This window comes from Gymnoscopelus microlampas (assembly GCF_963454915.1).
Source record: "Gymnoscopelus microlampas genome assembly, chromosome: 12".
NCBI lineage: Eukaryota > Metazoa > Chordata > Actinopteri > Myctophiformes > Myctophidae > Gymnoscopelus > Gymnoscopelus microlampas.
In genome coordinates, this window is record NC_139949.1 from 21,990,087 (window position 1) to 22,017,797 (window position 27,711).

Below are 27,711 nucleotides of genomic sequence, written 5' to 3' on the forward strand. Positions count from 1 at the left end.
GTCACTCAAGAAACCATCAAGAAATATGGAGTTGTTCTAACCCTCCTGCAGTGTTCGCTGCACTCCCCCCTTCAGTTTTCTTCAACCAGTGGTCAACAGGGGTCTATCCGCTGATTATATATAGAACATTCACTGAAAACGATTATCATAAATAAATACAAATTCAAATTGGAGACCATCATTTGTACACAGATTATATGTACACATCAACATGCACAGTCGTCTGTCTGTCTTATCATAAATAAATACAAATTCAAATTGGAGACCATCATTTGTACACAGATTATATGTACACATCAACATGCACAGTCGTCTGTCTGTCTGCGTGCGTGCGTGCGTGCGTGTTTTCCATCTCCTGGATGAACATAACATAGTCTTTCCACGTTCATTTTTGACCGGGAACACGAAGGGTGTAACAAAGTTGAATAAACAACTGAAAATTCTGTTCACATGCCTAGTGGGGAGGAAATCATAAGGTCTCAGATGAAAAACACAAAAGTTATTATTCAGGAAAGGGCAGATTTGACCTGGAACACTGCAGGAGGGTTAAATCCTTAGACATTCACAATTTGATTAATTTATACAGTTCCCCCCGAGTATTTTCAATTTGATCAACTGCTGTACACTCCAAGAAATAATTACGTATTTATTTTAGTAAAAAGCTTATATTTGAAACCAGCATCAATCTGTTTCTAGCAGTACTGTGGTCAGCTGACGTGATCATAAACTGTAGGTCAAGGGTTCCTAAACTTTTCAGGCCGCGACCCTCCAAAATAATCATATTTGAACTGGGGACCCCCCACCCTGACAAGCACATGGAATTGTAGGCATTACATTTAGTTTGACTCCCACAGATAAATATTGTGAAAATAGCCAAACTACAAGCTCACAACGCCTCGCACTTCTAGGTGTTGTGAGCTTGTAGATCGGCTATTTTCACAATGTTTGCCTCTTTCTTAAGTAATGTTTGACAATTTAACAATTTGGCCAATTTGGTATTAAAAAGGTCTTAAAAGTCATTAAATTGTAACTTTAGAAATGTGCAGATACACTGTATACACTTATACTGTATGTTGGTTTGTTTACTATTGAGTGAGAAAACAATGTTGCACTTTAAGCTAATCATCTGGGGACCCCCCACAATAATTTGGGGACCCCCACTGTTTGGGAACCACAGCAGTTTACTGCATGTTACCTCTCTCCCGTCCTTCCTGTCTCTGTATCTCAATAATGCATGAAATGCCCAAAAGAAAAGAAAATGAAAAAAGAAACATAATGATAATATTCCTCAAGCTTAGAGACAGTCGTCTCTAAGGTCTAAGGTCTCTACTCTTGAGGAAATAAATTATTCTAGCTAGTAGCTACAGGAATGATATATATATCTTACTGTTTCTCTGTACTATGCAAGGTTACATTTTTACTGCATCCAGGACCTAGAGACAACCCAGAAATTAACTTTGAGGTGTTCATCCAAAGTATAAAATGGGCTGTCAGACTATCTTAAGATCCTTTTGATTATCCTCCCGAACAAGGTTGTAGATGAGATGAACTTCCATTTGGGCCCCTGTCCCCTTCTTTCTCTATTTCAATAAATCAACAATTTCAACCGTCAGCAGTGTTTTATTTCTGTGACACACCTGTTTTCGGCCGGGCATTCTAAAATATATGAAAGGTAATCTCAAAAGAACTCAAGCAAATAAAAGTGCAAGGCAACACATTTTATTTCAAAGGCCTAATTGGCGTTAAGGTACAGCATATTAAATATTGGTTAGTCCAGAGACAGTCATTGCAGAATAACACATACCATTCTTCCTTTACACATTACATTCAGTTTGACTTAAATGAGATATTTTACATAGTGTTAATGTGCTAACATAGAAACAGTGAGGAGTTTTACCAAATACTTTGCCCCCGGAGTTGCTGTTACCGCAGGTAAAAGTCCTACTAATAAGGACAGTAGAATTTATACCTGGCGAGAAGGCAAACTTTAATTCCATCTTGTTTCCTTAACTTCCTGATAGCTTGTGTTGGCCTGGTGGCATATGTCGGCTCAACACCCAATTAAGACACTTTATACGGGTATGTACTTCATTTTGGTGGTTACCTGTACTTGAGTTAAATGCAATAGTAGCGTCTGTGTTAGTGTTTTAAAAGTCCCTAAGGACTTGTATTACAGAATAATGTATTTTACATCCCTGCACATAATGTTATATTTCAATAAATATAATAAATAAAAAGTACAAATATCTGAATAGACTGGAACCAGATTGTTATCAAACACTTATGTTTGCCGGCAATGCGAACCAAATATTTCCATATTGGAGCAAACTTGGAGTAAAAGACCTCAACGGATGGACAATGAAATGCTAGGGCAAATACATTATAAAAAAAATGTAATAGGCTTCGTGAAAACCACTCATTGTCATAACCAGCTTTTAACGAGACTCGTTTTAACATTTGTCGTCTTGTCAGCACCGTCTGGGCCCGTGGGGACGACAAAAAAAAGCACTTGTCCTGTAACATAATTACACACATTCATTCTACTATTCCTGAACACTCAAGAAACCATCATTCAAAAGGTCAACCCTACAGGCCTCTGTGTTTTTTTTTGTCTGTAGAACTTCTTAGCAATAGCACTCAGGCAAAGTTGAAGGTTCGGTATGGAATAGTAATAAATAAGTGTTAGAAACTCCTAATTGTATCCCTTTGCTGCAGTAGAGGATTTGTCCTTCAGTATTTGACTTTCCCGGGAACTTGCACATTCACGCCACTGTAGTCCACCATGTACATCGGCCATTGCTATAAAGAGAGAAGAAATCAGGACTTCATGATTTAATGATTTGATTTTGAGATGATCAATGATAAGAGTTTCTAAATGTTTCACTTCATTAGATTACCGCGACATTGCTGTGTATCCTAGATTCAAAATATACCAATTATCTGAATATGATAATGCATTTCTTTGGTCTGGCTTACTAAAAAAAAAACTATTCTGATGACACCATCACTTATATAACATAAGGCTGAAAAAGCGTAATTATTTGGCATTTAAACCACACAATGATTCTTTCCCCGCCCCCTCATCTACTTTGTGGAAAATGTACCAAACACTTAAAGGGATAGTTCACCCCAAAATGACTTTTATTCTATATATACTCACCCCATGGAGCCTTGAATTCATGGGGATGTTTTAGTTTTTGCCACATCCCTAAGCCAATAATTTGACGACCGGCAGACTCAAAGACTCTCCATTGAGTCTCCTACTGGAGACTCCGCCAGTCATCAAATTATAGGCTTTGGGATGCGACAAAAACTAAAACATCTCCATGAATTCAAGGCTTCATGGGGTGTGGAATTGATAGAAAATAAGTACTTTTTTGGTTGAACTATCCATTTAACCCATTAAGACCACCGAAAGCATCTGTGTCATTTTGAGATTTTTTGTGCAAATCTTTGAATATATAATATTTTTTAAGCGAACATTTTTAACTCAAATCTTTGCTTCTGGGGGATTCTACAAATGTCTTCTAATTCCAGTACAATACAGTTGTTTTGAAAAAAGAAACGTATGTAGCTATAATATCAGTGGTTCTCGAACTTTTTCATGTCAAGGACCACCCAAAATTCTATGTATTTGGCCGCGGACCCCCAATCTCAAAACATTTTGTTCCAGGGACCCCCAGAAGTTGTAACATGAGTTAAAAATGTTGGCTTAAAAAAAAAATCAAAGATTTGCTGACATTTGCCGTGATTTTTCAAAAAATAGCCAAAGAAATCTTAAAATGACACACAGATGCGTTCCCGGTCTTAAAGGGTTAAGTCGTTTAGTTTTATTTCCTTCCCCCTTTTACCTACCATCACTGGGATCTGATTGGTTGACACCGCTAGGTCAGAGGACGCAGGCACTCTGTTGCTCTCTTGAACTCGCTTGCGTTTGCGTCGATTGGTGGAGGCCTCTTTCTCTTCTGCAAATACAGAGCAATGTTCTTATATTTCAGTGCGAAGGCCACTGGCTTTTGAACACGAACTCCTACTTATATGAGGAATGAATGAACAGCACGTACCTGTGTTACAAGCTTGAGTACATATTTCTGCAAAAGGCCTGCGTGGGTGAAATAAGCAAATGGAGTGTATTCAGTTGAAAAAAGGGTTTATTCAGTACTTTTCTTTTCAGGCCAGAAGGCGACATAGCTCTCCTTGACACAGCTTTTGCTCTCTTCAAAAATACTTTTGATCGATGGTGTGCAGTCGGTATTTTATAATTTTTCTTCTATGGTGAAAACAGCAAAGACATATGATATGACATGGACTGAAGCCAACGCAGCTGGAGCACATCAATTCTAACTCATTAAGACCTGAGACCGATTCTACAAAATGTCTTCTAAATCCTAACAGTTTTTTGAAAAAACTTGTGTTGCTATATCAGTGGTTCTCCAACTTTTTCATGTCAAGGACCCCAAAATGTACATGTATTTGGCCGCGGACCCCCATCTCAAAACGTTTTGTTCCAGGGACCCCCAGAAGCAAAGACTTGAGTTACAAATGTTTGCTGTAAAAATATATATATATTCAAAGATTAGCACAAAGTTTCACGATTTTTCAAAAATAGCAGATATACAAGCTCATAGCGCGGCACCGAGAGTGCCGCGCTATGAGCTTGTATATCTTATATTTTTGAATAGCCAAAGTGTAAAATAATGCTTTTTTTTAGCTTAAATCAAAAAATGACACAGATGCGTTCCAGGTCTTAATGGACTAAACCACGGCAGCATGCTAGTTTGATGACAATAGTCATTCATCGACTTCCTGCACATACTCTTTCACTGCTGCTTGAAACTTTGACTGGACCAAAAAAAAAACTTAAAGCAGAGCCGAGGTTCAGGTATCGCTCGGAGCTTGGGTACTCACTGTAGTTGGCTCTTGACGTTGATAGTTATTTCATCCCGGGCTTGGAGGATTTTCTCCAGGGTCGCGATGTCATAGGTGTTGGGGTTTCGGAAGGGAATATCATCCGGAAGGCCACTAACTTCTACAGAGTCGGGGCTCGCCCGGATTAGTTTGTATGGGATCACTACAGACCGGTCCAAGCCCAGAGCATCACCTAGAAATGAAGCACATCGTATAGATGAGCACCGCACGCTTTGCATGTATGTGTTGACAGCTTACATTACTTACATTTGATCATTGGTAGCTAGCTATTAGTTAAGAAGGCAGTCTAATTACAGCATGGCCTCCATAGGAAACATCTGAACTATGAGTGAAGTTACTGTATGTGATATCAAACACTGAAAGAATAAACGTGAAAAAGAATACGTGTTTGATGAAAATCTACATCCTACAAACTATACTGTAAAACATTTGATGTACTGAATACCTAAGTCTAATTAATACTTAAGTGTTTTGAATATTAAAAGTTAGCAGCATATAGTAATGGTATCCGTCACTGATTACATGTATTACTAGTTGCACACTTTGAGAGAAAACAAGCAACTCTTAAATGAAGCAAGCTCTTTACAGACAATAACAGCAACAGATAGAACACATGTTTTCTGTTCTACCAGCCAGACAGTTTAAAGTCATACTGTAGAATGGAGCAGGATATCATGGAGCAGGATATAAATAACAACGCTAATTTAATGCAAAGTACTAACACTTGTAATTCACACTTGAGGCATAAAAGGACCAGCAGGACCTAAATTAGGTCCAGAGTGCCTCATCTAAACCCAAGAAAACAAATCCAGAACACGGCACAGCGCTGTCCGCTTAGTTAGTCGAAAATAGCTAAAAGACACCAATATTGGAACTGCAGAATTCATCAGTGTATCTTTGTGTATCTTTGGGTGTTCAGTTGAACAGTTGGGTTAACACAATGCAATCATACATAGTCTAGGCCTTGGAATCCCTGACCACACACAGATGGACTAGCTGGCTTAATGTGTCGTATTTCAACCACCAGACCGTGTTGGCATAACACATTTGTGACTGGATATTTCTTCAGAACTTTGGCCCACATCGGCTGTCTGGTGGATTAAAGCTAGAAGCTGGGATTGCCAAGGAGAAGGGGAAAAACACAAGCCACTTCCAAAGCTCTCCAAAGAAAAGTGCAGCTCTGAACAAAAAGGCCAAATGACATTTTATCTGATAGAAATGAGGCTTGATGTTGAATTCATTTAGAATGTGACCTAGACAGAGTTTTGAAATCAGGTCTAAATGCTCCATGCTGGTGGGGCTGGCCAATGGCTACATTAACCACTCAAATCCCAGCATCTATCCGTACTATGGGGAAAGCCTTCATAGAAAATAGCAGATCGACAAGTTCAGAACGCGTTGTAAGCTTGCCGACCGGCTATTTTATAACATATACAGAAAACTGAAAAGATACTAGCATAGAGCCCTGAGGGACTGCGCTCAACCATATGGGGTTTAAGTATTTAACCACCTAAACCCTCTATTCTTTGCAAAACGGACCTGAGTTGCCTCTGTTTGCCACGCTCTTTAAAAAAAAAAAATCTCTACACCAAATCTTTTCCCTGATCTACTGCTGATCTACAATGAGCTTGTAGATTGTCTGTTTTCGGCAAATGCCGCCCCCCCCCCCAGAATAGGGATGCTAGGGCTCAAGTGGTTAAATGTGACTAGCAGTCTGTTGGCAGCTTACCATCATTCAACTCACCATATATCTTGTTGAATAGTTCCTTCACTTGCTCACGAAGGACCACTTTCTCCCCCATACGGTTGATATCATCCTCCTCTGTTGGTTGAAAACATGACTTAATGGCATACTTGTATAGTCTAGTTAGTTAACAGCATACGTGTAAATGTACAGTTAATGTGGGAAGTCAACGGCAGTACAAGTCTGGAATGGATGTTGTGAAATGGTTTACTACTCACCATTTATTGAGGCATAGGCCTTCTTTAGTAAAGTAATACGCCGTGGTGCTGAGAAAAAGAACAAATCCATCCATTGCATGTTAGTATCTACAGTCCACAGTGACTAATGGCTTGTATGAATCCTTCTATTCTTTTCTACAAACTGTCCTTACCTGGTTTTGGAATGAGTCCTTGAAACGGTCTGCAGAGAGCAAAGTGAAACAAAGTGGTATTGATGAAGAGGTAACAAAGAAGGTGACCTTTATGAATTTAACATTTTTTGACATATTAGAAAAATCTGCAGAAGAGATAAAACAGTTTCCATGTTCAACAAGAAGTGAAAAGGAAGTTTAAACATCTACATATTTTTTTATTTTATATACAGTATATACTGTGTGTATTTATATACAGTATATATCTTTTTTTTTTTGTATTTTCTTTTTTCATTACATTTTTTTTTCCATTCATTTAGAGTAGCCAATTATTGTTTTCTCCCAATTTAGTCATTATGCCAAATTAACCTTCTCCACAAATCTTTGTCTTTGCCACTACTGGCTACTGTACAACCTCCCCACTGACAGGCCTGACCCCTGCCCGTAGGAGTCGCTGGTGCAGCAACAAAGATCGCTCTACCCGCCAGGCTTCCCTCCCCCAAACATGGCAAATTGTGTTCGTATAGACGCTTGACCAAGCCGGACGCAGTGTGGTGGAACTGAACCCCTCCATGGTGGCGGCGAGGTACTTCACCCCTGCGCCACCCGAGCGGGCGTCCAACTCCCCATGACCTTAACCCATTAAAACCGGGAACGCGACTTTCTGAAAAACGTATGTTGCTATAACATCAGTGGCTCACAAATTGTTCATGTCAAGGATCCCCAAAACTATATGTATTTGGCCACAGACCCCCCATCTGAAAATATTTTGTTCCAGGGACCCCCCAGAAGCAAAGATTTGGGTTACAAATGTTCGCTTTAAAAATATATATTTTTTGTAACCCATTTTTTGTAACCCATTTTTCTAAAATAGCAGATCTACAAGCTCATGGCGCGGCACTCGGTGCCGCGCTATGAGCTTGTATATCTGCTATTTTTGAATAGCCAAAGAAATAAAAAATGACACAGATGCGTTCCCGGTCTTAATGGGTTAACGACTAACGACGAACGGCAGTGATGAAAAGGAACATACGATGCTGCTGTGTGCCTTATAATCCCCACCTGGTTATGGTGAAGCAGATCTTGTCGGCCACGGCTAGGATCCGCTCCAGGTTCTGAGAGCCAAACGTGCAGGGTTTCCTAAAGGGGATGCCAGGGGGCAGGCCCTCGATGATGACCGAGCCCGGGTTGCTCTTGATCCGCTTGTAAGGCACTTGGACGGGATACTTGATGCCCAACGCCTCGCCGTACTTCCGGTTGAACAGGTCCTGGACCTGCTCCCGCAGAGTGTTCGCCAGGTCAATTCTGGACAGCTTGGCCTCCAGGCAGTCTGGGATCAAAGGAGATGGAACGATGATTCACTGAGCATTTTACGTAATGTGATTGAAATGCGCCTTCCCTCCCACATAGAGCGGTTTGTACAGACAGGTTAGTCAGCCTTGTTCAAGAGCGCTTAAGTACCTCTCTCAAATCAGCATTTGATTGCATTAAAGCACATACTGTTTCCTGGAACACACGAGTGGCATAGAATATTTGTTTAGCCTTGAGCTTCTAAGACTTATTACGAGGTACTGAAATGTTAACTTGTGTAAGTGCCCCCACTGTATTGTGAACTTGTTGACTGAGCTTGTTTGATCGACAGTCGTTTATCTTATCCTATATGAGAAAAGCGATGTATTTACTTTAAAAAAAAAAGTTTACCCACTTTTGTGTTTCTCATATTGTTATCAGTAAATGCAATATAATATTTTGAGTGGACTCCTGGAAGAGTTGCTGTTACGTGAGTAGTAGCTAAAGAATGCAGGAAGTTGGGTGCTGAAAATGCTACAATTGACCTTCATTTCAACAGCTATGTTTCAGAGATAAGATCCATAAAAATACATTCAGTTTGTTTTGTGATACAATGTGAAATAGTTGTCCTCAAAACGCACCTGAAAAGCCTGGTCTCTTGGATATAGCTGCGGCATCATCTGTCACTGAATCCGTCGAATCCAGTTCTTTGGAGAAATAGAAGTATAATTACTTAAGACAGGAATTCTTAAGCATTTGTATTGTTCTTTCAGAAGATGTAACGCTTTATAAATGGAACGCTTTAGCCGCTCCTTATTTTAGAATTGCTGTCAAGCGTTGTGACAATAACAACTTTTTTAAATTGTACCAAATATACCAAAAGGGCCCAACCTCATCCCATAACTTTCATAGAGCAGGGACAAAAGAAAATAGCATCTATAATTACCCTTAAGTGCTCTCAGCTTGTAGAATTTTCAGCTTGAACTGAAATGACGTTTCTCAAAAAACTCTCACAAAACTTCTTTAACAAGGGTTCGCGCTAGGTAAACGCTAGGGTTCATGTGGTTCATTGTAGGATTCTAAAATCTATGCAGAGTATATCAAATGGATTGGGGTTCAGAAAAGTTCAAGCTTGTATAATTATTTTCTAACATTCGATCTGTGACTCGATCTGATCTTGAATATCCCATTAAAACCGGGAAAGCATCTGTGTCCTTTTAGATTTGTATGTTGGCTATTCAAAAATAGCAGATCTACAAGCACACAGCGCGTCACTTCGTGCCGCGCTGCGAGCTTGTACATTGAACATTTTTGAAAAATTATTAAACACAAATCTTCTCTTCTGGCACAAAACATTTTCAGATGGGGGTCCGCGGCCAAATACATATCATTTTGGGGGTCCTTGGCACGAAAACGTTTAGAACTACTGATTCAGAAGGCAGGTCTTAATGGGATAATCTATGAGTAAATTCAACCGTAGGATAAATAATTAAATTTCCCCAACTGGGGGTAGAAGATGGACGTACCTGAATCACAGCTCGGGGTGGAAGGCAACTCTTGTTTAACTTGCTCATTTAACAGCTCCGGTCTGGAGAGAGAAACCAACAGTAATCATGACAACCGTAATTCCAGAAGAAATACTTTACTATACACATACAGCTATGTTGGCAGTTCTTAACCAGTTAACACCATTGTTCAAATTAGGGCTGGGCAATTAACCGAAACGATATCGAAACCGATATTGAGAACCAATATTAACCGACTTAATCTTACTCATGTAGGTTAATCGAGAAGCAGGTTTTTGTGATATCAAAAAAATGTCTTCTTATATGTCAACGAATCAACACGAAAACTTAAATCAATTTTTCATAATCAACTAAATCGATTAGTCAGATTAACCATGTAAACCCTGGATTATACAGTACTTTGTTGTGCAATGGTGGCGTACAAAAATAGTAAAAAGAGATTAAAAATAATTGTGTGTGTATATATATATATATATATATATATATATATATATATATATATATATATATATATATATATATATATATACATATTTAATATATATATATATGTATCGTTCATTAATCATTCATAATCGAAGCAAAAGTTTGAAATAATCTTGATATTGATTAGATATCACATCACACAGCCCTAGTTCAACCTCCATTCACATATATAGTGAATGTGATTCCTCCCTGCAGTGGCTCTCACCTTATGATGACAAACTGGATGTGACTGCTAACAGCGAGGATCTTGCGCAGTTTGGCTGCTCCAAAACAGTTGGGCCTCCGGAAGGCGATCCCCTCTGGCAGCCCAGTGACATACAGGTCCTCTGGGTACATCTGGAACTTGGAGTAGGGCACCTTGGCTGGCTCAGGAAGGCCCAGAGCCTCAGCTATAGGGGTGGGAATGTGGAGAAGAGAGGTAGAGAGTGGGGGTACGACAGTTAATCCAACTAATCGCTTTAATCGATTATAAAGAAATGATCGATAATTCGTTTAAATAATCGATGAATAATCAATCCCTATTTTGTTAGGTGAAAAGTTTTAAAACGTTTTTTTTTTTTATAAATATATACATAAAAATAAATAAAAATAAAAATAAATAAATATATATATATATATATATATATATATATATATATATATATATATATATATATATATATATATATATATATATATATATATATACACAATTGCAAATTGATAGAGAACAAAAACAAAATAAAAAACACACCTATCTATTATTTTGATTAATCAAAAAAGTAATGGTTAGAAGAATGCTGTGAATCAATAGTTTCTGCCCTACTACAAAGAGAACAGAGGTGCTTGCTTCATTGATTATGTGTCATTGTAATTTCAGTATGGCAAATAGTGTGAAATGGATTCTTCAGGCCTGCTTGGACAGGACGGCTTTCACTGAAAAAGGGCAAGTATTGTAGTTTCCATCAGCACAAATGCTTTAGCTACATGCAGAATGCCATGTAACTATCGGTTATTTTCTTAGTGATTATTCTGTCAATCACGTTTCCCATTAATCGAGTAACAGAGAATCACGAATATGGCCGATCTACTGTACAAGCTCACAATGTGTCCCGTAAAAAACTGCTCCCATTTTGGACTTGTGCTGATTACCTACAGTACAAGATGTACAACTTTTGGTGATTTTTCCCTCCGCTGAAATGACGTGTGCTGGAGTAATGCATTCAGATAGCACTTCAAAAAAACAAATGTATGCAAGCAGACAGACAGACATGAGGGCCAATAAGAGTTAATTTGACTTGATTGTAAATGAGCACTCTGTATGCCAAAGTACCTCCAGGCACTAAAGCAGACGGTTTGTAAAATGAGAACGCTATCAGAATCCCTGTATGTTCATAAGCACCACCATTTCAGGGCACATCTTAAAGAAACGCTGGCCAAGGAAGAAGTCATCCGGTTTATAACGAAATATCCCGTAACTTATTTAGCAACACTGCTCATCATCTATTCGTCACATCTGAAACATTCATAACATGTTTTGTTTTCAGTTCCAACTGAACTCCCTTAACAGAGCATCAGATAGCTAGCCTGACACACCTGAATTTTCATTTCGTTTCACTCCATTATTCAGTCTGGAAGCCCTCTCAGTGCAGCTGTTTTCTGAGATGGGGGCGTGGCCAAAGTGGGACTCTTTAGCAATTGGTTCATACTGGATTAACCCAATCCAGATTTTACACTTTATTTTACACTTTGGCTTTTCAAAAATAGCCGATATACAAGCTCATAGCGCGGCACCGAGTGCCGCGCTATGAGCTTGTAGAAAATCGTGAAAATATGTGCAAATCTTTGAATATATATTGTTTTAAAGCGAACATTTTTAACTCAAATCTTTGCTTCCCTGGAACAAATATTATTTTGAGATGGGGGTCCGTGGCCAAATTCATATCGTTTTGGGGGTCCTTGACATGAAAAAGATTGAGCACCACTGATATAGAAACATATGTTTTTCAGAATACTGCTGGGATTTAGAAGACATTTGTAGAATCGGCTTCAGGTCTTAATGGGTTAACACATAAACAATCGTAATAAAAAGGCTTAAAATACTGGCAATAATTTACAATTTATGCACATTTAGCAGACGCTCATATCCGGAGTGACTTACAAAGTGCAATGAACCCTAGACAATAAACGACAGGGGAAACGGTCACGTAAATAGAGTACAAAGTAAACAATTAAGTGCTACAGAGGCTATAAGTGCTAAGTGGGAACTTATCTATGGTGAAAATGACATTAGTGAAATAAGGGGGAGGATGAGGAGAAGTCACTATCAATTGAGTACTCACACGGCACCAGGGAAACAACTGCAAAGTCCCACATAGGATTCATTCTGTTTTCTTACGAACACTGCATTGTAGTAGGTGCAACAGTTAATCAAACTAATCAATTTAATATGTCGAAGTGTCCTCGAGCAAGACGCTGAACCCCTAATTGCTCCCGGAGAGTAGGTTGGTGCCTTGCGTGGTTTCCTCTGCCATCGGTGTATGAATGTGTGTCTGAATGGGCGAATGCACAATCATTGTAAAGTGCCTTTGATAAAGGCGCTGTATAAATGCACCATTTACCATCTATGACCGACCCGTCATGACCATAGGTGAGAGTAGGAACGAAGATTGCTCGGTAAACCGAGAGCTTTGCCTTCTGGCTCAGCTCGCTTTGTAAAGATATATATATTTTAACCCATTAAAACCAAGAAAGAATCTGTGTTTTTGCGTTGGCTATTCAAAAATAGCAGATGTACAAGCTCACAGCGCGAGCTTGTACATCTGCAATTTTTGGACATCATTTGAAAAATCTGTGAAAAAAGTGTGAGAACTACTGATTTAGAAGGCATTTGTACAATCGGCCTCAGGTCTTAATGGATTAATAATAATACATTTGCAAAAATAGCATATCGACAAGTTCACAACGTGCCGCGATGCAAGCTTGTAGACTGGCTATTTCTGGTGAGCGACACGTCATAGAACCAAGTGTAAATCAAGCTTCAATGTCCAGCCTGAGACACAACTTTGAGAAATAAGATATGAATCGCATTATGTATTTGAACCACAGGTATGTGGTTCAAATATGATTTACAATAATCAGTTTCCATCTTTCTTTAGCTTTTCAGACTTCAAACTAGAAAAAGTGCTCCTCGGAGCACAGGTCTCCGCCAGGTCAGGTACGTTATTGTGGCCTCCTGGTGGCGCTCTAATAGGCCAATGTGAAAAGGATGCCATTTCTTCTTAGGCCTTTCAATCGGACACTGCATTCATGATTTGAGGTATTTTGTTACAAAAATGTGATGCTATAACAAGTGAAAAGGGTGGCATTTCTTCCTCAGCCTAGTGGGAATGTGTGTGCAAAATGTCACGGAAATTGCATGCTGTGTTCATGTTTTGAGGCATTTTGTTCAAAATGGACCACTCCTGAAAACTTTGGAAGCCAATGTTAGCCATTTAGAATGGAATATAAAAAATCGGACATATCTGTGTTGATCACATGACTATAGAGATACTGTGTAACAATTTGCGTGAGGTTTGGACAAAATCTGTATATGTGTGATATCCAAAAATGTGTTTTGCACAAATCCACCTCCTGGTGGCGCTATAACAGGCCAAACTGAGAAATTTGGGGCAGAGGTTCGTTTTTGGCATCCAGGGAGTGTGTGTGCACAGTTTCGCAGCGGCCGGGCCAACGGTGCCGGAGATTAGCTGTTCACAGACACACGGACGGACAGGGTGCAAAACATACTCTATCGCCATGCCTTTCGGCCTGGCGGAGACAAAAATCTGATTTGGGCTCCCACTGCCAGTGTGAACATAGCCTAAGTTTTAAATACTGAATCTAAGCAGTTGTCTCTCTCTCTATACAGCATTATGTAGCTTACCATACTTAATGCTGAAGAGACTTTCCACTTGCCTCCGCAGCTGCAGAATCATTTCTCCTATGTCCTCTATGAGACTTCCTGTTGAAACATCCGGACACAAAACATCTGTAAATCAAGAACATGAAGAGACACTAACATATATTTTGTACGTGTGTGTTTACACTGCATTGCACAGAGGGCTTTAACTACACTGCTGTAGTGTGCAGAATGCAGTGGATTCAGATAATCCCATATTAGTCATTTCTAATATGACCTTTTTGAAAGCTTATTTTCTTCTCTACTGTACCTTCAGAGGATTTTCTGAGGACCTGGGAGGCTGCTTTGGCTGGTAGGACTTCAGCTGCAAGATGTGAAGGGACATATTAGTGGAGTGTGGACAGTGGTGGAAAAATAACTGTACAATTTTGAGGTATTTTTTTTACTTTACTGGAGTATTTCCAGTTTTCAATACTTTTACTTGTACTGCATTACATCTCAGAGGCAAATATTGAACTTTTTACTCCACTACAATTATTTGAAATCTTTAGTTACTAGTTACTTTGTAAAACATACATTAACCATTTCAGACGTACTTTGGCTATTTGAAAATAGCACAGCGCGTCGCTTTGGGACGCGTTGTGAGCTTGTAGATCTGGTATTTTCAAAGGACTGTATACATGTGAAATGGGACATTGTGCATAATGAGTACTCAAGTATATCTTGATGCCAAAACTTTTGTACTTTTACTCAAGTAAATTTTGAATACTGGTACTTTTACTTGTAACAGTATTTCTACATTGTGGTATTGCTACTTTTACTTAATGGGGTACTTCACCATTACTTTTGCAAAAGTAATGGAAAAATCACGTCCCCCTCACACATTTGAATGTCCTTGTAATGCGTGAGGGGGGCGTGATTTTTCAATGTTTTCCCCCCATTTTTTAAAAATATAGTTTTTTAATGTTTATTTTATTTGAAAGTGAAATATCCCTTTAAGAACAAAATGTGGGTACTTCTTCCACCACTGAGTATGGAATGCACTCCTGCTGTCAACTGTTTTTATGACATTATGCAGATAATCTAAACTCATGACAACAGGTCAGAAAGGGCCCTAATGGTCTAATGGTCACAAGAGTGCTAATAATGATCATTTAATTAGTGGACGGACTTACAGACAGAGATAATGCAATACGGCTTAACAATGGAACCGGTTTGCAAAATACCACATATACCGCATAACAAAAGTTGGCCTTGTGAGTACTCTACAATGAATTCTGGGATACCCCATCAATGTACAGTAGCCCTAGTTTGGCAGGTTCTCAAGTGCAGTATGACAAACAATTTGCACATAAAAAAAATGTAAATGTATTTATTCCCTCAGAAGAATAAATTCTTCTGAGGGAGGAAAATACTTTCTGAGTTCTGTTGTTTTCTATAATTTACAGTGTAAGTGGCAGACTCTTTTAATAACCAATTAAGCCTTATGTGCTTCATCATACAAAGAATAGCAAAAACATTGTTACAGTAGACCTCCTATTTTAGCTATGTTGGAACATTTTGAATAGAATCCAATTTAACTCTTTAAGACCGGGAACGTTATTTTCAGATTTCTTTGGCTATTTTTGAAAAATCATGAAAAGTTGTGCAAATATTTGTTTTTATTTTTATTTTTTTCCGGACCATTGTAACTCAAATCTTTGCTTCTGGGGGTTCCTGGAACAAAATATTTTACAAATGTTCGCTTTAAAAATATATATAATTTTGCCACGAATTCTCACGATCTACAAGCTCATAGCGCGGCAGAAGATCCGTTCCCGGTCTTAAAGAGTTAACAATGGACGCCAGGTTGAAAGTGGTTAACAAAGTCCTATGAGAAAAGCAGAGATGTAACAATAGGGATTAACTTGTTTGCTTAAGTGTTATAGATTCCTTGAGGCATGATGTGCTTTGACAACCAAGCTAAGGCTGCAAACATATTTGACAATAACCGACTCAGTCTGGCTGCACACGGGTAATAATAAAATAGTAAAGCTGGGGAAAAAGCACAACTTGCACATTAATAAGCAAGCAAGCAGCAAAGCACCTGCCCAAGCGACAACATCCACTGTGAAGCTCGCTATAATCTATTTTCAGAGCGCGTATAGTTTTTTCCCTTCCTCCCAAAACATTTTCTGCTTTCTAGTTTACTCTGTGTAGTCTCTGCAGGGCCTTTCATCATAAGATACAGCACCATCATCATCTCTCACTGAAAGAGCAACCTTTGCATTCTCATACATAATAAAGAGGTGGTAAATATTTATTTGAAACCTACAGAGGTTTATAGAATTATATGAAGCATGGCAAAATGGTTACAAAATCCAATGCTGTTAATATACGCTTTTAACCAAATATACGTATATTCCTGATATGAACGTTTATATTCCTGATATGAAAGCTCACAACAGTAATAATGCATGTGTGCGCTGTGGGTATTTAAAGTTGAAGAACATTATACTGAATGTTATACTGTATTTACTGTACTTACCTCAATTGTCTTTCCTTAAGAGGTCATTTGTGAAAGAAAAGAAAACTTAAAAATAGCACAATGAAATCAACAAAATAAAACAAAAAGCCAGCTAAGTTAAGGCCAAGACCACTTGAGTAGAGACTGTGTTCTTGGGGTTCTAATACCAGGTGTTTGTGGTTTATTTAGCAAAAGGCAACAACAAATTGCCTCATTTACCCATTTGCACTGAGAAATCCCTTAAATAGATCCAGTTTCTCAAAATGTGGGCCCACAACAGTTTCTTTTCACCACTAAGGTTGGTTTCTATGCAGTGCTTCTAAGCACACACTTTGTAAAGCTCACTGCCTTCTGTGTGCCTTACAAGAGGTTAAGTTGTCTTTATACTGGATCAGGCACAGACTGAGGAAAATATTTGATAACCGGGAAAGAATCTGTAATTCTTAGATTTCTTTAGCTATTTTTTGAAAAATCATGAAGATTTGTGCAAATCTTTAAATATATATATATATATTTAAAGCGAACATTTGTAAAATATTTTGTTGAAATGTTCGCTTTAGAAAACATATATTCAAAGATTTGCACAAATTCTCACGATTTTCAAAAATAGCAGATCTACAAGCTCATAGCGTGGCACTCGGTGCCGTGCTATGAGCTTGTATATCTGCTATTTTTGAATAGCCAAAGAAATCTAAAATGACACAGATGCGTCCCCGGATTGAATTGGATAAATTACAAAGCATTTTACAGGGCGACTCTCAAAATGTAGCTGGATGAATGAGACACGTTGAAGTTTGAAGTGACCCACTTAAAGTCTGATTTTATGTTTTTTTCTTTGTCATATGATGGTGTCATGCAGTGAAAATAGCTGATCGACAAGCCTACAACACATCGCATCGCAACACATTGTGAGATTGTAGATTGGCTATTTTTGACTACTGTATGATGACATGCCCAAAATATGGAAGCCAGTAATGTAGTTGAAGGAGAACACAGTCTACTCAAATGTTCTTGATAACCTTCCTCTGTCTCAGTCTACAGAATATACTGAGCTGGATAGGAGATAGGGTGTGCTGGGTCTTAATGGGGGTTTTAAGGAGCTAAATCTAGCCACGGCTCTGAGCAACGGGACTAGAGGAGAGAACGGAACTCACAATCTGGAAATGTGCACAAACAATCAGTCTTCACACTTTTTTCTTTTTCTTTTTCTCCCAATTTAGTAATTCTGTCAATTCCAAAGTCTCTTGTACTGTATGTAGTCCCTTGTCGCTGCTGACCCCTACTGGCTGGTATTAGGGAGGGTGCAGTCGAGCAAATGTCTCTGTGTCGGCCGTGTCGGCGAGAAGTATCCCCAGGAGGACGTGCGGAGGAACACGCTACTCCTCCCAGTTCCACTCCCTGCTGAGAACAGGCACCCTCACCAACCTGTAGGAGTCACTAGTGCAGCGACAGAGTTAGCCCTCCCCACTGGGCTCCCACCCTTGAGGGGGTGGAACACGGCCAATTGTGTTTTGTTCATTGGCTGTCTCCACATTTTTATTACCAGACATTAAATATATATAGTATATACGGTATATATATTCCGGTTTATGCCCGTTCTACAGTTGTATAATGATGATAGGAATTTGAAAAATTAAAGTGATGAAAACAGGTAACTTAAGCTGAAACACAGTAACATTTCCAGAGTGAGAGCCATTGTTTGTATCTCGGGACAAGAGCAGAACTAGGTTGGAGGTAGGGGTAGTGGGGTATATATAAAGGTTGGGGACTGGGGTAGACACTAGTGGTGACTGGGGAGTTTTAGAGGGGGTTGGGGGGTGAGGGGGGTGGTGGCATGGGAAGGCGGGGAGAGGAAGTAATCTAATAAAAAGTGGTTCTCATACGTGTGACGGCTTATTTAGCTCCCTAACAATGGGGCAGAGCACGTGTTGGCAGAGCTGGCTGGCATCAGGCTGTCTGTGGTGGTGGTGGTGGGTGGTGGGTGTGGGGTGGGGGGGGGTGAGGACTGTGGCCCCCCCGGAGCTGCAGTGAAAAGAGCGTTGTGCACGAAGCGGCCACACACAGGAAAAGGAGGCCCTGCCTGCAGTTACCTGAGTGATTCTCCAGGGGGTGGTGTGGAGCAGAGGGTGAGACTGTGGCCGGACACGCCCCCGCAGTCAGTACCACCGGCTCAGCCACAGGCTCACTGCAGGGCTCCTCTGAGGACGCACTGGCCTCTGAAAAGGAAAGGAAAGTTAACCTATGAAGACCTGAGGCGATTCTTAAAAATGTTTTCTAAATCCTAACAGTTTAAAAAAAACAAAAAAAAAACAAGATTTTTCTAAAATAGCAGATCTACAAGCTCATAGAGCGGCACTCGGTGCCGCGCTATGAGCTTGTATATCTGCTATTTTTGAATAGCCAAAGAAATCTAAAGTGATACAGATGCGTTCCAGGTCTTAATGGTTAAAGACGGGTCTTAATCGCGACGCGTTGTGAGCTTGTAGATCTGCTATTTTCAAATGGCCAAAATGTATATAGGGCTGAAGTGGTTAATATGTTTTTTTAATAATAATCAAACTCTACAAAGTAACTAGTAACTAAAGTGTTCAAATAATTGTAGTGGAGTAAAAGTACAATATTTGGATCCAAGATGTAGTGGAGTAGAAGTATTGAAAATTGGAAACTCTCAAGTAAAGTAAAAATGCCTCAAAATTGTACTTAAGTACATGTACTTAGTTACTGCATCGTCATAGACGAGAGACAGATTACATTTATGCTACAGCATGCACCTGAACCACAATGACCTCAAGAGAGCAGGGGAGTTCAAAATGCTGAACCTGGCTGTTGGAAAAATAACCATTAGAATCTAAATATTTGGATAGAATGAATACAACAGAGGAACGCAACTACAAAATACAGAGGATTAGATAGCAACACCAATAGGCTCTGTGCATAGCTGTAGTCCCAGCTTTCCAGGAGGTGGGCACACCCGTTTCCTGTTCTGGTTCACACATGAAGGTGTTATATGGGTTTCCAGTTCAAATCTGCTGCCGAGCCAATCAAACGATGGTATGGGAAACTGAACCGCAACAGGAAACAGGTATGCCACCTTCTGGAAACCGGGATAAAATAATAATAATAATATTTGTTGATACATAAGAAATAAAATAAGAACAAAATGCATGATATGAGCAGGATTAAGTTGGTTATAGAGGATATGCGTGTGACATCATCATCAAACCCGGAAGTTAAGCAGGAATGCCTACTGAGTGTCAAAAAAATACTTTCTGGCCTTGACAGCCCATGCATCCAAACAGAAAAGTCATATCTGATTGCATTAAACAACATTAAACAATGTTAAACTCATTTTGCATGTTTCTTTGCCACTCGATGTGCCATTCACTTTAAGCATGCGCATATCCTCTATTGGTTCTAAATGACGGTTTCTATATATTTTCGGTTAGTTGCCCACTCCAGCCATACTTCTATGACAGTTAGTACGGCAATTCCCTTCTGATTTCCTCCTCTCTGCCTATTGTACCTTTCATTGCTGTTAGACCATTACTGAATGGTAGCATTTTGGTAGACCACATTGACTTTTAACAACTGAATGATGTGAAACGGTAATGGTAATGCTGTGCACACCCTACCTGGCACAGTCACTTGAATGATTTCCCCATCTGGGGGCTCCGTTTTAATCCTCTTCAAAGGAATGCAATCTCCTGAAGGACCTGAGGGGAACAGACGAGGGGAATTAAGTGTGAGATAGATGTTTTAAATGACTGCGAGAGAAGCGGTGGCGAAAAGTGGCGCTTTTGCAAGGATTGTTAACCCATTGATACCTGGAACGCATCTGTGTCACTTTAGATGTCTTTGGCTATTCAAAAATAGCAGATATACAAGCTCATAGCGCGGCACCGAGTGCCGCGCTATGAGCTTGTAGATCTGCTATTTTTGAAAAATCTTGAAAAAATATTTTCCAGATTTTTTTCAAAAAACTGTTGAGATTTAGATTTTTATAATCGCCTCAGGTCTTAATGGGTTAAATATCAGTGTTCAAGTGGGAAGTGACACTTTGCGGTACAATACTGTGGAGTTATTTCATAACAAGGGGCATTAAGCCTTGTAGAGTTGAAGAGAAAGTCAACATGAAGTCATTGCTTTTCTTTACACTTACCAGCTTCACAATCAATTAGGGGACTCACACACGCACTTGCTGATCTGCAACAAAAACTGCACAAGTTAGCAACTGCAATTTGGAAAACAGAGACATTGAAAGTGTGTAAGTGGAGTGCATTTGTTCTGTCCATGGCTTAGATCCATTCCACTGTCAAAATGTTGCATTTTTCTCGCACTCGTCATGGACTATCAGCAAATGCATTATAGGATTGGGCCCAAACAATTCCGAAAACAGGGCTAAAGCAAAGCACAATGCAGACCATTGAGGCACATTTTTTGTTACAGAGTAAGTGGTTGAGGAATTTAAATGTACTAGCACAAAAGTAACATTTTGCGTTAGAATCCTACATTATGTGTTGTAGTACCTAGAAGAACAAGTAGAAAAGTATCTTAATAAGACAATTGAGGCTGGACAGACTCCTAGGGAAGGGTCTGAACACCTAAAGAAGTGAAAGACCACTGAAACTCATAAACTAATCGATTATGAAAGATAATCGCTAATCAATTTGAATAAAATAATGAATTTTTGGGGGGAAACGTGAAGAAAAAAATAATATTCAAAAGTTACATTTTCTTAAATACCAATATCTACAAGCTTACAGCGCAAGCTTGTAAATTTGTGATTTTCTGTATTTCTGTACGACACCGTTGTATGATTAAGTGTAAAATAGGGTTTAAATGGTTGATGAGACTAATCAGTTTAGACGATTAGTCTCGATTTAGTCTATTTGTTGATAAATATTTTAAAAATAAAATATCGATATATATATACAGTATATTTACTATAAAAAAACCTGCTTCTTGGTTATTTGATTATTTTAAAAAAGCAATCGAAAGAAAATAATGGCTAGTTGCAGCTCTAGTGTAAAGGGTGCTTTCTGACCTGCTGCTGTGAGGATTGCTGACCAGATCCACTGTAGCGGGCGGGACACTGAGGTTCAGGTTGTCAGGGAAACCGTCTTCGGGTGCAGAGCCCATGTCAGACTTGCCCTCCTCCTTGGCAGCCCTGCCTGCAGCTTCAAGAGAGAAAGCGATTGAAGAAGAACCCCCGAACGCAGGAAGCTATTAACCCATTAAGACCGACCGGGAACGCATCTGTGTGTCATTTTTAGATTTCTTTGGCTATTCAAAAATAGCTATTGGCTATTTTTGAAAAATCGTGAAAATTTGTGGCAAAATCTTGGATTATATCTTTTTTAAAGCGAACATTTGTAAAATATTTAGTTCCAGGAACCCCCAGAAGCAAAGATTTGAGTTACAAATGTCCGCCAAAAAAAAAAAAAAAAAAGAAATATCTACACAACTTTTCATTATTTTTCAAAAATAGCAGTTCTACAAGCTCTTAGAGCTAGTATATTTGCTATTTTTGAATCCAAAAGAAAGCCAAAGAAATATAAAAATGACACACAGATGCGTTCCCGGTCTTAAAGAGTTAAACCAAACAGAATCTCTGGTGGGACTATTTACAACCCAAATGTCATATCAGGGTCTATGGCTCCAACTCAAGTTCCCTTGAGGATGTAATTTCTGGGGGGGGAAAAAATCCCACTCGAGTGACACAGGCAATGTCGTGGAACTAAATTGATTTAGCTAGAGATAATTCTTGAATTTAATTTCCACGTTCTGAAAAGATGTGGACTGCGTGTTTGTTTGTAAGACAAACTGAAATATCACTGCACATCAGGTCCTCACAACAAACAGAAACCCTGCATGGCAGGCTCTGACATTACATAAAACACCACATTTTCCTGCATGATATCGAGACTCTTCGAGTCAGAATGCATGAGGTAATAGAGCGGCAGTATGTGAACTATAAAAGAAATGCATTACTTGTGCATGAGAAACTGTATTGAAAATGCCATGAGAGCAAACAAAACTAATTAGAATCTTACCTGTGAAAATTCTTTCATCAAACATTCTGTAATAGAAAAAGGAAAACATTCTTTTAATAATAGTTTTCAAAAAACCTTTTCAACTATCTGGTCACCAACAATGACAAGACTCAATGACCAACGAGAAAGGGGTGCTCCGCAGAGCACATATCTCCAGCAGGCTGGCTTGCCTAGCCTGGCGGCTTTGATGTCGGAGATATTAAACAGTATCTAAGGATCAGGATATGATCCTTAGATACTTAACATAATTAACATAATTAATTAACATGATTTTACATCTATTAACTATCATCACAGTGCAAAAACAAAAAAGAAAGTAAAAGAAAACTTGGGTAAAATCTGTTATTTTACCTGTGGCAACAAACAGGCTCCCCAAAGAGCACAAAAACTTCTAACCAGTTGCTTATCCATACGTAGTGCTCTGTATGCCTCTATTAACATCTGCATTAACATGACGCTATCAATAGTTCACTATCAAGGGTATGTGTGGACAATTTTATATTCATGATAAAAGTACAAAGTCAACAAAGTGCCTGAGCCGATAAGCTCAGACAAGCCCATCAAATAACTCAACAGGGTTCATGCCTGAAACATCTCTCAATGACAAAAGGAGAGTGATGTAATTTAGAATTAATCACATTTTCAATCTGCAGTAATTGTATTAACGCTAATGAGCTGCCCACAGGATTCGTTTAGAAGACGTGTTATCTCAAACAAGGCCTGGCGCCTCATTTAAATCAGCTTAACCCATTAAGGCCGGGAACGCATCTGTGTGTCATTTTAAGATTTCTTTGGCTATATAAAGATAGCAGATATACAAGCTCATAGCGCGGCACCGAGTGCCGCGCTATGAGCTTGTATATCTGCTATTTTTAGAAAAATCTTGAAAATTTGTGCAAATAATTTTTAACTCAAATCTTTGCTTCTGGGGGTCCCTGGAACAAAATATTTTTAGATGGGAGGGGGTCCACGGACAAATACATATTAATTTGGGTTTGAAAATATAGCAACATAAGTAAAAAAATAAATAAATAAAAAACTTTAGGAAAAAGAAAACTGTTAGGATTTAGAAGACATTTGTAAAATCCCCTGAAGCAAAGATTTGAGTTAAAAACCTTTGCTTTAAAAAAGTATATATATATTCAAACTAAAGATTTGCACACATTTTCACGATTAAAAAAAAAATTGTAGTATATTGTAGTAGATCTGCTATTTTTATAGAGCCAAAGAAATCTTAAAATGACACACAGATGCGTTCCCGGTTTTAAAGGGTTAAAACAAATGGATGGAGGAGAGGGGTAACATTAGCACAATGTGCTGGCACGGGCGATGTCATCTCTGACACAAGTGGAAGTGATTTGGCTGACAGCAGGGTACAGCCTGCTGGGGAAAATAAGATGTTCAACTGACACACTCTATAGACTGAGCTGGTTAGTGCCATCCGTTCATATCAGAAGGAGGAGATAACTCCAACACATTGTGCAACAGTAAATAACGCCTGATGTATACTTCATCGTAGGACGGTGTTGCGCACCAAAAATAGCCCAATTCAATAAGCTTTTGGATCTGCTATTTTTGGTCCGCAACGCTGTCGAGCATGAATTATGCATGAAGCTCAGTGCCAGAAAACCTTAAAGGTGCTGTAAGGGATATAGATTAGATTAGATTTTTTTTGGGCATAGCTGAATGGGTAGAGAGGCTGTCTGGTAAAGGGTCCCTGAGCAAGCCACTTAACCCCCAAACTGCTCCCTGGGCGCTGTATTATCAGCGCCCACTGCTCCTAATGGTAGGGTAAGTGATTTACTTTGGTTAAAATAAGTGTTAAATAGCTCTATATTCTGATAGTACTCATTGTTTTAGGAGTGTTTGTTCAGTATTAGGAGTCTCCCATGTCTCTCCAGCTCTTTATTAAACAGAAAATGCATTTTCAGTGCTCTCTCCTGATTGGCTCCGAACTCCGTAGCAATGAACACTATCAGAAAATAGTACTTTAGCCTTTTTAACAAAAAATGAATAAATACCCAAAAATATCACTTACCCTACCTTTAAGATGGGTTAAATGCAGAGGCCAAATTTCACTTTTTGTGCAAAAGCACTGAGACAAAAACACCACCTTTCCAATCAGGAGAGAGAACCAATTTATCAGCTTCAATTTGTGTGTGTTCCAGTTCAAATTGTGTCTGCCCATTTGTTTGTTTCATCACTTGTTTATCCTGTATCCTGTGAGTTCTCTCTCCTGATTGGATGAAATTGGTATCCCGACCTAAACATTTATTTTCTGTTTGCTAAAGAGCTGGGGAGACAATGTTACTTAACAAACACTCTAGAGAAATATTACTTACAGCATATGTGTGTGGAACATGTATACAACTTGGTTAACTTTGTACTTTTTTGGGGTGACAGAGACTCAGTCAGCACAGTCAGAAGGTATACACCGTATAAAATGCGGTCAAATCAATTTTTTGGAGTGAGATCAAGTAGAAAATGTGATTTTCTGAAGTGCTAACAGGGCATTGCGGCGGTCACTGGTATTTACAATCAAAATAGAACCCAGTGACCCCATTGTAACTCTGAACTGGAAGCATACGCTACCGTTTGACTATGAAACGGATTCCGTGGCGCTCGTCCAGGATGCGTTTGAGCTTGGGCACGCCATAGGTGCAGGGCCTCTTAAAGGGGATCTGGTCAGGAATGCCGATGATCTCCACCGCACCCGGGTCACACGCTATCTTGCGGTATGGCACAGGCACCATATGGTCCAGACCCAGAGCCTCGGCTAAAGATAGAGAACGATAGGGGAACCAGACTTTAGAAGAAAGCTGCAGTGGTGGAAAAAGTACTCCGATGTTTTACTTCAGTAAAAGCAATACCACAATGTGGAAATACTCTGTTACAAGTAAAAGGCCTGGGTTCAAAATGTTGCTTGAGTAAAAGTACAAAAGTATTGGCATCAAAATACACTTGAAATACCTAAAGTAAAAGTAGTAGGATGTTTGAAAATAGCAGATCTACAAGCTCACAAGGCGTCGCGGTGCGACGCCTTGTGAGCTTGTAGATCGGCTATTTTCAAATAGCCTATGTATAAAATAGGGCTAAAGTGGTTAATGTATGTTTCATAATATCATAATTTATATCTGAAAAGTAACTACCGGTAGTAACTAAAGTTTTCAAGTAATTGTAGTGGAGTAAAAGTATAATATTTGCCTCTGAGATGTAGTGGAGTAGTAGTAAAATAATTGGGAATTGTAAATACTCAAGTAAAGTACAAATACCTCAAAATTGTACTTAAGTAGATGTACTTAGTTACTTTCCACCACTGGAAGGCTGTGATGCTAGTATTCAGTAGAGGTGCACTTGAACACCAGATCCTAATGCTTTATTCATTCTTTTTTTTCCCCCCCACATACTTTAGAAGTTGCATATGATGAAAAGCTACCTCCAGCAAGATGCAGATTTGAGGTGGAGATTTATTCATTTAGGCATTTCTTTGACGAAGGAGGAAAAAAAGATCTAAATTCTAAGCTTTGACTTTTGACACTGACATCTTATGCGATGAATATTTCATGGCAGCAAATTAGATTTTAATATTGGAGGACCTTCAGCCACCATTACACGCATCCAGTGTGGATTTCAAAACAAGAGGGTTGACCCTAATGTCCCTTAGGCATTCCCTTGGTATAAATAAAATTATACAGCTACACAGTCAAATCCTGAGTGTTAATTTCACTCTGAGAGTCTACAAATATACACTCTGAGTTGCAAATCGATACATTTACACTGAGGATTTTACTGTGTGCATTACATTACATTACAGTCATTTAGCAGACGCTTTTATCCAAAGCGACTTACAATGAGTGCATTCAACATAGGTAGGGAACGGAACTACTAATCACCAGAAGTCTTAAGTGCATTCTCTTCTAAAACAAGCAACTAAGAGTATACCTAGCGCTAAGGTAAAAGTGCAATACATCAGCTACCTACTTTCTTAAACAGATGAGAGAAATAGGAACATCAAATGAGCAAGAGCTAAAACAAACAAGTGTATCGAATATACAAGATCCAATAAAACAAGAGTTTGTCCAACTAATTGACAACAAGTAGGCAAGGCAGAGAGGAAGGGTAGTGTTTCCTGAGGAGGTGGTTTTTTTTAAATTTGCTGTCTACATTTCACAATACGAATGGCAATGTGAGGTTAAATTGATTCAAATAAAAATAAAATGAATACAGAATGGTTATCCTCACCATATCTACTGTTGAACAAGATCTGGACACATTCTCTCAGTGTGTTAATGTCTTCTGTTTCCCGGATAAAAGAGTCCCATTTTTCTGGAAAGGGAAGACAAACAACAATATGAAAATAAAAGGTATGAACTAAACCTGAATACTAAATACCTCACGTTGTTGCTATAATCATGGGATAATCATGGCTCTTGCAACCTGTCATCCAGAGACAAGATCTGAATGGGTTTTATTGATAGTAAAATCAAGACTTCATTGTAGTCTTATCCTGATTTAATCATCTCTATCTTCTGAAAGCTTGAATGGGAAAGATGTTCCGATTACTGTTTCAGGTTACTCTAGACAGTTAAGGCCTTTGCATACAGGGTGCGATTAGTCAATCAGTTTTTACCGCATGCGAAAAGACGCACAAATCGAACTGGGTTCGATTGGAAAAAAAACGCATCGCCGCATCGCATCGCCGCACGGTAAATTCGGAGCCGGTGTGCAGGAGGTCATTGAGAACCATGTGTTCATTTAAAAAAATATATTGTCCGTTTTTTCCGTGCGAAAAATCGCACCCTGTCTGCAAAGCCCTTAACTTAGTAATAATTATAATAATACATTTTATTTATAACGCACTTTACATTTTTGGAAATGACAAAGTGCTACAGGTTTCAAAAACTAATTAAAAGACCTAAGAAAAAGCTTAATAGTAACGTGAAGAATA

The 27,711-nt window shown here is 39.0% G+C and overlaps 1 protein-coding gene across 2 annotated transcripts in view; it reads right to left on the reverse strand.

Moving 5' to 3' along the window:
* Nucleotides 1–2,385: 2,385 nt before the first annotated feature.
* Nucleotides 2,386–27,711, reverse strand: part of gtf2ird1 (GTF2I repeat domain containing 1) — a 39,459-nt gene continuing 14,133 nt past the window's right edge. Inside the window, exons 8-27 of one of the 2 annotated variants that reach the window (XM_084075045.1) lie at nucleotides 27,006–27,089; nucleotides 25,356–25,539; nucleotides 22,764–22,789; nucleotides 21,755–21,887; nucleotides 20,870–20,913; nucleotides 20,343–20,423; nucleotides 18,801–18,926; nucleotides 14,515–14,568; nucleotides 14,229–14,333; nucleotides 10,530–10,713; nucleotides 9,839–9,900; nucleotides 8,954–9,019; nucleotides 8,085–8,352; nucleotides 7,044–7,072; nucleotides 6,892–6,939; nucleotides 6,674–6,751; nucleotides 4,909–5,101; nucleotides 4,065–4,102; nucleotides 3,856–3,965; nucleotides 2,386–2,799 (exon numbers count right to left, since the gene is read on the reverse strand). In XM_084075045.1, the coding sequence (XP_083931171.1) occupies nucleotides 2,731–2,799; nucleotides 3,856–3,965; nucleotides 4,065–4,102; nucleotides 4,909–5,101; nucleotides 6,674–6,751; nucleotides 6,892–6,939; nucleotides 7,044–7,072; nucleotides 8,085–8,352; nucleotides 8,954–9,019; nucleotides 9,839–9,900; nucleotides 10,530–10,713; nucleotides 14,229–14,333; nucleotides 14,515–14,568; nucleotides 18,801–18,926; nucleotides 20,343–20,423; nucleotides 20,870–20,913; nucleotides 21,755–21,887; nucleotides 22,764–22,789; nucleotides 25,356–25,539; nucleotides 27,006–27,089 (1,982 nt within the window). In that variant the 3' untranslated portion in view covers nucleotides 2,386–2,730. Of the gene's footprint in view, nucleotides 2,800–3,855; nucleotides 3,966–4,064; nucleotides 4,103–4,908; nucleotides 5,102–6,673; nucleotides 6,752–6,891; nucleotides 6,940–7,043; nucleotides 7,073–8,084; nucleotides 8,353–8,953; nucleotides 9,020–9,838; nucleotides 9,901–10,529; nucleotides 10,714–14,228; nucleotides 14,334–14,514; nucleotides 14,569–18,800; nucleotides 18,927–20,337; nucleotides 20,424–20,869; nucleotides 20,914–21,754; nucleotides 21,888–22,763; nucleotides 22,790–25,355; nucleotides 25,540–27,005; nucleotides 27,090–27,711 lie in introns of both variants that reach the window. The other variant, XM_084075044.1, reaches the window with a different exon arrangement.